Raw genomic sequence first — 11,062 nt, forward strand, 5'->3', positions numbered from 1 at the left:
TAGTGTATGATTCTATTTACATGAAATATACAGAATATGCAAAAAACAGAAAGTGCATTAGGGGTTGCCAGTGGATGGACAGTGAGGTTGGGGAATGGGGAGTTGGGGAATGCGGAGTGACTGCTAGCTGATATGGGGTTTTTTTTGAGGTGATGAAATTGTTCAAAACTTACATTGTGGCTTTTCCGGCCAGTACAGAGCTGCTTGGAGGCTGGTAGGGGTGGTGAGGCCCGAAGCAGCTTCTGGGATTTCTGAGCAGCCCTGGTCAGTACAAGATGGACCCAGTAGTCTTGAGTTACATGGACAGTCTGCTGCAGCAGTCAGACGTCTCACTGCTGGACCCCCCCTTCCCCCCGAGCTGGCTCAATGACCATGTTATCGGGTTTGCCTTTGAGTACTTTGCCAACAGTCAGTTTCATGACTGCTCTGACCACGTCTGCTTCATCAGCCCCGAAGTCACTCAGTTCATCAAGTGCACGGGCAGCCCAGCAGAGATCGCCATGTTCCTTGAACCCTTGGACCTCCCCAATAAGAGAGTTATATTTTTAGCCATCAATGATAATTCCAACCACGCAGCTGGGGGAACCCACTGGAGCTTGTTGGTTTATCTGCAAGATAAAAATGGCTTTTTTCATTATGATTCTTATGGTAGTAGTAACTCATTCCATGCAAAGCAGGTAGCAGAGAAACTAGAGGCTTTCTTAGGCAGAAAAGGAAACAAACTGGCCTTTGTGGAAGAGAAAGCCCCTGCTCAACAAAACAGCTATGACTGTGGGATGTACGTGATATGTAACACTGAGGCCTTGTGTCAGAACTTCTTTAGACAACAGCCAGAATCACTACTGCAGCTACTCACTCCTACATACATCACAAAGAAGAGAGAAGAATGGAAAGATCTCATTGCCAGACTTGCTAAAAATTAGCTGTTGAAATATATTTGACTTTTGAAGTCTCTTTCTGCCTGTCCCCATGTATTGGATGGCTGCAGTCTCAGTGCCTGAGGGAAGATGCCTGGGAGAGGAAAGCTTAGAATGCTTACTTTCTCCTGAGAGAATGTTGTCCTCTGCATTATCCTAATGGAAAGTGTCACTTTAACCCTAACTTCAGAGCAATATGTTCTGTGAAGATGTCTTCAAAATATGCACCAAAACTGATTAATTCCCTTTTGGGCTCCCTTATCCACATTGGTTTATTCCAAAGAAAAAAGATTGATCTGTAAAACAAATTAAGAATATGTGAAATTTACAAGCAAGAAGAAAATCATAGAGCAACCAAAAACTTAGTGCACAGCCCACATATTTCAAGAGATCAACTAGCTAGAAGCAGATCAAGACCTAACCTAATTCAAGATCGAAGTTTTATCAGTTACTCAGTTCTGTGATACCTCTTCCATTCAACAAGCAAAGGCTTTCCCAGCTATAACCTTTGCCAATACTTGATAAAGATGGTGTTAGCCCATAGTCACCCATCTGATTCCTGGAGCACTTTAAGAAAGGGGGAATCTTAAATAACTTTGTTGAAATTAATGTCTGTGGTGGACCTCTTGTTTTGCATCTGAAACTTAAAGTTCCTTTATTTTTGAGATACAAAGGAGAAAAAGTGACCTTTCTCAACTCTTTCACTTAATTCAAAATGCAGACAATGTAATTTTTGAAATGTGGAACCAAGAGTAAAATGAAATGCTATTCCTTCTAAAAAAAAAAAAAAACAAACTTACATTGTGTTGATGTTGTGTTTGTACATCTCTATGGATACTACTAAAGCCATCAACTTGCATATTTTAATTGATGAATTCTATGGTATATAAATGATATCTCAATAAAAATGTAAAAAAAGAAAGTAAATTGCTTCCTTGCCAGAAATCACTAATAAGAATATGAAATTGAAATAATAGTAGCACCAAAAATGAAGCACATGTTAATCTAAAAATATTACAGGTCTTATAAATGGAATCTATAACTGATGAAATAATTAAAAATATGCAAATAAATGGTGAGATATAGTGAGATATACTGTATACATTATATGCACTGTATATTTGGATGTGTCTGGTGATGAAAGTAAAGTCTGATGCTGTAAAGAACAATATTACATAGGAACCTGGAATGTTAGGTCCATGAATCAAGATAAACTGGAAAAGGTCAAGTAGAAGATGCGAAGAGTGAATATAGAAATTTTAGGAATCAGTGAACTAAAATGGATAAGAATGGACAAATTTAATTCAGATGACCATTATATTTACTACTGTGGGCAAGAATCCCTTAGAAGAAGCAGAGTAGGCCTCATAGTCAACAACAGAGTCCAAAATGCAGGAATTGGGTGCAATCTCAAAAAAGACAGAATGATCTCTGTTCATTTCCAGAGTGAACCATTGAATACCACAATAATCCAAGTTTTGCCCCAACCACAAATGCCGAAGAAGCTGAAGCTGAACGGTCCTATGAAGACCCACAAGACTTTCTAGAACTAACAACAGAGAAAGATTTCTTTTTCATCACAGAAGACTGGAATGCAAAAGTAGGAAGTCAAGAGATACCTGGAGTAACAGGCAAGTTTGGCCTTGGAGTACAAAATGAAGCAGGGCAAAGGCTAACAGAGTTTCACCAAGAGAACACACTGGTCATAGCAAACACCCTCTTCCAACACAAGAGATGACTCTACACATGGACATCACCAGATGGTCAATACTGAAATAAAAATGATTATTTTCTTTGCAGTTGAAGATGGAGATGCTCTAGATAGTCAGCAAAAGCAACACTGGGAACTGACTGTGGCTCAGATCATGAACTCCTTACTGCCAAATTCACACTTAAATTGAAGAAAGTAGGGGAAACCACTTGACCATTTAGGTATGACCTAAATCAAATCTCTAATGATTATACAGTGGAGATAACAAAGAGATACAAGGGATTAGATCTGACAGAGTTACTGAAGAACTATGGATGGAGGTTCATAACATTGTACAGGAAGTGGTGATCAAAACCATCCCCAAGAAAAAGAAATGCAAAAAGGCAAAATGGTTGTCTGAGGAGGCCTTACAAATAGCTGAGAAAAGAAGAGAAGCAAAAGGCAAAGGAGAAAAGGAAAGATATACCCATCTGAATGCAGAGTTCCAAAGAATAGCAAGGAGAGATAAGAAAGTCTTCCTCAGTGATCAATGCAAAGAAATAGAGGAAAACAATAGAATGGGAAAGACTAGAGATCTTGTCAAGAAAATTAGAGATACCAAGGGAACATTTCCTGAAAAGATGGACACAGTAAAGGATGGAAACAGTATGGACCTAACAGAAGCAGAAGATATTAAGAAAAGGTGGTAAGAATACATGGAAGAACTACCCAAAAAAGATCTTAATGGACCAGATAACCATGAAGGTGTGATCACTCACCTAGAGTCAGACATCCTGGAGTGCAAACTCAAGTGGGCCTTAGGAAGCATCTCTACAGATAAAGCTAGTGGAGGTGATGGAATTGCAGCTAAGCTATTTCAAATCCTAAAAGATGATGCTGTGAAAGTGCCACACTCAATATGCCAGCAAGTTTGGAAAACTCAGCAGTGCCCACAGGACTGGAAAAGGTCAGTTTTCATTCCAATCCCAAAGAAAGGTAATACCAAAGAATGTTCAAACTACTGCACAATTGCACTCATTTCACACGCCAGCAAAGTAATGCTCAAAATTATCCAAGCTAGGCTTCAACAATATATGAACCAAGAACTTCCAGATTTTCAAATTGGATTTAGAAAAGATAGAGGAACCAGAGATCAAATTGCAAACATCTGCTGGATCATTGAAAAAACAAGAGAATTTCAGAAAAACTTCTAATTGTGCTTCATTGACAATGCTACAGAATTTGACTGCGTGGATCACAAAAAGTCATAGAAAGTTCTTAAAGATATGGGAATACCAGATACCTTACCTGCCTCCTGAGAAACCTGTACTCAGGCCAAGAAGCAACAGTTAGAACCAGACATGATATAATGGACTGGTTCCAATGTGGGAAAGGAGTACATCAAGACTGTATATTGGCCCCTGCTTATTTAACTTATAAGCAGAGTACATCATGCAAAATTCCAGACTGGATGAAGCACAAACTGGAATCAAGATTGCCAGGAGAGCTATCAATAACCTCAGATATGCAGATTACACCATCTTTATGGCAGAAAGAGAAGAGGAACTAAAGAACCTTTTGATGAAGGTGAAAGAGGAGAGTAAAAAGCTGGCTGAAAACAAAATTCTATAAATGAAGATCATGGCATCTGGTACCATCACTTCATGGCAAATAGATGGGGAAACAATGAAAACAGTGACAGACTTTATTTTCTTGGGCTCCAAAATCACTGCAGATAGTGACTGCAGCCATGAAATCAAAAGATGCTTACTGCTTGGAAGAAAAGCTATGACAAACATAGACAATATATTCAAAAGCAGAGACATCACATTGCCAACAAAGTTCGGTCTAGTCAAAGCAATGGTTTTTCTCAGTAGTCATGTATGATGTGAGAGTTGGAACATAAAGAATGCTGAACGCAGAAGAATTGATCATTTTGAACTGTGGTGTTGGAGAAGACTCTTGTGAGTCCCTTGGGCTGCAAGGAGATCAAATCAGTCCATCCTAAAGGAAATCAACCCTGAATATTCATTGCAAGAGCTGATGCTGAAACCGAAGCACCCGTACTTTAGCCAAATGATGTGAAGAGCCGAATCATTAGAAAAGACCTTCATGCTGGGAAAGTTTGAAGACAGGAAGAGCAGGGGATGACAGAGGATGAGATGGGTGGATGGCTTCGCTGACTCAGTGGGCATCAGTTTGAGTAAGCTCTGGGAGATGGTGAAGGACAGGGAACCCTGGCATGCTGCATTCCAAGAGGTCGTGCAGAGTCAGACATGGCTGAGTGACTGCACAACAACAGCATACTTTGTTCATGGGTTTGAAGATTCAATTTTGCTAATATTTCAGTCCTCCTCAACTTGATAGGTTCAATAATTTCCAAAAGTTCCTTTAAACTATATTGTAAATATCAAGAAAGTGTTTCTAAAGTTTATATGAAAATGATTTAAAATAATCAACTTAAGAGAAGAGTAAAGTGGAAAGACTCATGATACTTGAATTCAAGATTTATTATAAAGCTTCAGTAATGAGTGAAGCATGTTAATTGAGGAAGAATTACCACATATATTCATTAAAAAAATAGAAAACCCAGAGATAGTCCCTTAGAAAGGTAATTAACTGTTCTTGGACAGCAAGCAAAGACAATGCAGTGGAGATAGGATAGTCTTTTCAACAAATAATTCTGAAGCAACTGATATTCATTTGTAAAGTAATGAACTTAGATGAATAAGCCTAAATATAGGACACATAATCATAAAATTTTTAGGAGAAAACCTATGAGAAAATCCATGTTACTTTGAGAATGTTGATGAGCTTTAAGATATAACTTACAAATCATGTTCTATGAAAGAAAAAAAATAGATTGGGCTTTAATAAAACTAAAATTGTTACTTTTGAAAAACAGTGTCACAAGAATACATTTGTGAGAAACATATCTGGTAAAGGACTTGTATCCAAAATTTAAACACCCTTAAAACTAAATAATAAGAAGACAAGAAACCTGATTTTTAAAATGGGCAACAGATCCAAATAAATATGTCTAGAAATATTTTGTTATTTGTTTTTTATTCAAATTTAAGAGTTTTATATACATATGCCAAATAACATAATAAAAGATGCTCAACATAATTGCCATGTTAGTGATATGAATATTAAAATGGGATACCACTGCATATCTATTAGGAGGGCTAAAACCCACAAACTGACACTGCCTATATCTGTTGAGGACCCAGAACAACAGGAACTCTCATTTATTGTGGGAGGGAGTGCAAAATGTTATAGCTACCTTGGAAGACAGTTTGGAAGTTTCCTAAAAAGCTAAATGTAGTCTTACTATATAATCCAGTACTTGTGCTTATCAATATCTTGCACAACTGTTATGAGAATATTAATAAACAGAATAACCTTTGTGATAATTTTCACAGCAGCCTTATTCATAATTGACCAAAACTTAAATCCACCAAGATATTCTTTTATAGGTGATTAAATACTGTGGTGTACCTGTATAGTGGAAAACTAAGAGGAAGCTATAATCTATGTAAAAACATAGATGAATCTTAAATGCATGGCCCTAAGTGAAAGAAGCCAGTATGAAAAAATAGTGCACTGTATTATTCCATTAATATGGTATTCTAGAAAGGTATATTTAGAGCTATATTTTAGATATAGTAAATGGATCAGTTATTGCCCACGATTTGGAAGCAGGGGTTGTGTAGGTGAAGTTCAGGGAATCGTTAAGCAGTAACAATTCTGTGTGACAATATAAAATTGGATACATCACACTAAATGTTTGTCAAAGCCCATAAAAGATTAAACCTTAATATAGGGAGATTCTAAAAAATAGGGAGTTGGAGGATTCCAGGATAGGATGCATATTTTGATAAGACAATTTAGCTGTCTAACAAACAAGTGAAATGAACTAATTCAATTTGGAAGTGAATAGAGACTCTTAGACTAAAGGCAAAAAAACCTGTACATAAGCATTGTACTCTAGTTGATAAATTTGCTTCTAATTGGGGCATAAACTAGCAATTCTGAAACCATTCTACATGTGGACTAACATTAAGCAACTAATTAGAAGGATGGTAGATGGTGGGAACCAGGTTTCTTACTGTTGAAGTTAAAGGTAGAAAGGTTTGAATCATCATGTTCCCCTTGGTTAGAGACAGAAAATAAACTCTTTTTCAGTTTAACATAGATACACATGACTATATAGAGAAATATTTACAGATATGTGTATATGTGCTTAGTCGCTCAGTCATGTCTGACTCTTTGTGACCCCATGGACTGTAGCCTGCCAGGCTCCTTTGTCCATGGGGATTCTCCAGGCAAGATACTGGAGTGGGTTGCCATGCCCTCCTCCAGGGGATCATCCCATATAAACAGGTTAATATACACATATATATTTCCTTTCTATATTAGCTGAGAAGTGCTAAAAGTAACAACACCTTAGTAACAATGAGTACACACAGGGCCTAGATCTTGGCTTCAAATACCATTCTCTAATAAAAACAATCAAAGTTCCTTGGAGAAACAGTTAATTCTGGGGCTGGGGAGAAAATATCCAAGATTAGCCAAGCATATCTTTTAGTACCAGAAAGCAAGAAAGCAGTTAAGAAAACCCAGAATTATATATTAAGGAGACACAAGATCTAATTAAAAATCTCCCAGTGGATAAAGCTAGGAAAATGGAGCAACAGCAACCAAAATGTAGTATGGGATTACAACCCAATGTGTAAAATAAATATCCACGAGTTTACAGTGTTATAGATATATGATTGAATAAATAAATGAGAAACAATAACTAAATCTCCAATGTAAAAGGAAGTCAATCAATTTATATAGATTAGCTTTCAGAAGGCGGAGCATAATACCCCATCCCTTAATTGTGTGCTGCACGTAATAACTTTCTTGGTTGGACTAAGCAGACAAACAGCACCTCAGCCTGGTAATTGCGATTGATGACAGTAAGTCATGTTGATAGGATCTACCTTTGATGTCAGGTAATGAAAACTACACTGTGTTCTTTCTCTCTCATACCCATAACCCCAGTCTAATTATGAGGAAAATACCAGATACATTCCTATTGAGGAATATTCTGCAAAATACCTGAACAGTCCCCTCAAAATGTTAGGGTCATCAGAAATAAGGAAAATCTAGGAAATGGTAATAGGGAAGAGGAACTTAAGGAGACACACTGACAAAATGCCATGTGGTGTCCAGGATGGGATCTTGGAATAGGTAAAGGTCATGAGGTGCACGTTAAGGAAATCCAGAAAAGTATAGACTTCATACTAGTACTAAGGTGTCAGCATTGGTTCATTCATTGTGGGAACTGCACCATACTAATAAAAGATGTTGGCAATGGGAACAAGGATATGGGTTATAAGACCTCTGTACTGTCTTTTCATTTTCCTGTAAATCTAAAATTCTTAAAATAAAAACTATTAAAGTTATAAAAATGTATCTTTGCAAGCTAAAGATAGTATTCAAAAGAATGCTTGAAGTCACATCAACAAGAAACAAAGGGCTTGAACAACAGCAGTATCGCTCAGCAGTATGTGAACTTCCTGAAGTTACCATTTTTGGAAAGTGATGATTCATTTAAATGTGTATGCTTAAATGCCCATCAAAATTTATCTAATTTTCTTGAGATCTCTACTCTTTCCCAGTCTACTGTTTTCCTTTACTTCTTTGAATTGATCACTGAGGAAGGTTTTCTTATCTCTCCTTGTTATTCTTTGAAACTTTGCATGCAGATGGGTGTATCCTTTTCTCCTTTGCCTTTTGCTTCTCTTCTTTTCATAGCTATTTGTAAGGCCTCCTCAGACAACCATTTTGCCTTTTTGCATTTTATTTTTCTTGGGAATGGTCTTGATCACTGCCTCCTGTACAATGTCACAAACCTCCATCCATAGTTCTTCAGACACCCTGTCTCTTAGATCTAATTCCTTGAGCCTATTTGTCTCTTCCACTGTATAATCATAAGGGATTTGATTTAGGGCATATCTGAATGGTCTAGTGGTTTTCCCTACTTTCTTCAATTTAAGTCTGAATTTGGCAATAAAGAGTTCATGATCTGGGCCACAGTCAGCTACTGGTTTTGTTTTTGCTGATTGTATAGAGCTTTTCCCCCTGGAGAAAGAAATGGCAACCCACTCCAGTATTCTTGCCTGGAGAATCCCATGGACAGAGGAACCTGGCAGGGTATAGTCCATAGGGTCACAAAGAGTCAGACATGACTGAAGCAACTTAGCATGCATGCATAGAACTTCTCCATCTTTGGCTGCAAAAATATAATCAGTCTGATTTCAGTATTGACCATCTGATGATGTCCATATGTAGAGTCATCTCTTGTGTTGTTGGAAGAAGGTGCTTACTAGGACCAGTACATGCTCTTGGCCTTTGCCCTGCTTCATTTTGTACTCCAAGGCCAAACTTGCCTGTTACTCCAGGTATCTCTTGACTTCCTACTTTTGCATTCCAGTCCCCTATGATGAAAAACACGTAAATTTTGGGTGTTAGTTTTTAGAAGGTCTTGTAGGTCTTCATAGAACCATTCAACTTCAGTTTCTTTGGCATTTGTGCTTGGGACATAGACTTGGGTTCCTTTGATATTGAATGGCTTGCCTTGGAAATGAACAGAGATCATTCTGTCATTTTTGAGATTGCATCCAAGTACTGCATTTCAGATTCTTTTGTTGACTATGAGGGCTACTCCATTTCTTCTAAGGGATTCTTGCCCACAGTAGTAGATACAATGGTCATCTGAATTAAATTCACCCATTCTTGTCCATTTTAGTTCACTGATTCCTAAAATGGCAATAATCACTCTTGGCATCTCCTATTTGACCACTTCCAATTTACCTTGATTCATGGGCCTAACATTTCTGGTTCCTATGAAATATTGTTAACATTGGAAAGAGTGACAGACTATTTTCTTGAGGTCCAAAATCACTGTGGGTGGTAATGGCAGCCATGAAATTAAAAGATGCTTGCTCCTTGGAAGAAAAGCTATGACAAATCTAGACAGCATATTAAAAAGCAGAGATATTACTTTGCCAACAAAGGCCTATCTTGTCAAAGCTATGGATTTTCTAGTAGTCATATATGGATGTGAGAGTTGGAGTATAAAAAAATTTGAGGGCCAAAGAATTGATGCTTTTGAACTGTGTGTTGTTGGAGAAGACTCTTGAGAGTCCCTTGGACTGCAGGAGATCAAAGCAGTAAATCCTAAAGGAAGTCAGTCCTGAATATTCATTGGAAGGACTGATGCTGAAGCTGAAACTCCAATTCTTTGGCCACATGATGCAAAGAACTGGCTTGTTAGAAAAGACTCTGAGGCTGGGAAAGATTGAAGACAGGATGAGAAGAGGAGGACAGAAGATGAGTTGGTTGGATGGCATCACTGACTCGATGGACACGAGTTTAAACATGCTCCAGGAGTTAGTGATGTATAGGGAAGCCTGGCATGCTGCAGGCCATGGGGTCACAGAGAATCAGACATGACTGAATGACTGAACTGAACTATACTGAAACATTTTTCTTTGCATCACAGGTACGTCTTCAGAAAGCAGCAGATTCAGAAACTCAGAACATGTTGCTTCAAGAATCAGCCCAGATCTGTGAAACGAAAGCAATGGTTCTGTGGTCAACATGCCCTACCCACCTGGGAGAGAATGAAGAATACATAAGCAGAAGTAAGAAAGGCCTGAAACTGTGGTGAAAATACTCTGAAAGTGCTGAGGGAGTTTGGCATAAAGAAGCAAAGGCTTCTGAACAAGATAATGAATATGAAAAAGAGGAGTAAAAAGTAGAGTAATAATTATTAGCCAGTGCACCATATTGAATTGTGTTCCCCTGTAATCCATGTCCACCTGGTACCTGAGAATGGGACGTTTGATGGGGGCTAGTTCCTTTGCAGATGTAATTAGTTAAGATGAAGTCATGCTGGAATAGGATGGGCCCTAAATTCAATGACTGGTGGCTTTGTAAAAAGACACATTCCTGAAGACACACAGTAAAGAAAGCCTTAAAACAAGGAAATCAAAGACTGGACTAATGAAGCTACGTCAAGGAACACCAAGGATTTCAAGGAGTCACCAGAAATTAGAGTTAGAATTAGACAAGGTAGAATTCTTGCTTAGAACATCTTTATCAAGAAATACTTTCAGATACATGGCTTTTCTGGCATTTCTGGCTTGCCTCGCTATTAGGCCTCCTATGAGCTGCTGGCAAGAAGACTTTATAGAGAGAGTTTTAGGCATTCTCAGTAAGTGGCTTTTGTAGTGTAAAGGTAGATGCAGAAGAAATGTAGATAGGTCACTGGTAATAACCCCTATAGGAATCTTATTCTATTTCTTATTCTCATATAGAATTACATGATACTAGATTTTTAAATGTAGATGCACTTCTTCCCTTTTAGCTTGGGAAAAATATTATTTATATGAATATT

At 37.8% G+C, this 11,062-nt stretch overlaps 1 protein-coding gene across 1 annotated transcript; it reads left to right on the forward strand.

Annotated features, from left to right (window-relative positions):
• Positions 1-245: 245 nt before the first annotated feature.
• LOC139033924 (sentrin-specific protease 8) lies at positions 246-1,712 on the forward strand. The gene has a single exon (XM_070463938.1). The coding sequence runs from the start codon at positions 276-278 to the stop codon at positions 921-923; it is 648 nt and encodes a 215-aa protein (XP_070320039.1). The 5' UTR covers positions 246-275; the 3' UTR covers positions 924-1,712.
• The last annotated feature ends 9,350 nt before the right edge of the window (positions 1,713-11,062 follow it).

Source organism: Odocoileus virginianus, unplaced genomic scaffold (assembly GCF_023699985.2).
Source record: "Odocoileus virginianus isolate 20LAN1187 ecotype Illinois unplaced genomic scaffold, Ovbor_1.2 Unplaced_Contig_9, whole genome shotgun sequence".
Classification (NCBI taxonomy): Eukaryota; Metazoa; Chordata; class Mammalia; order Artiodactyla; family Cervidae; genus Odocoileus; species Odocoileus virginianus.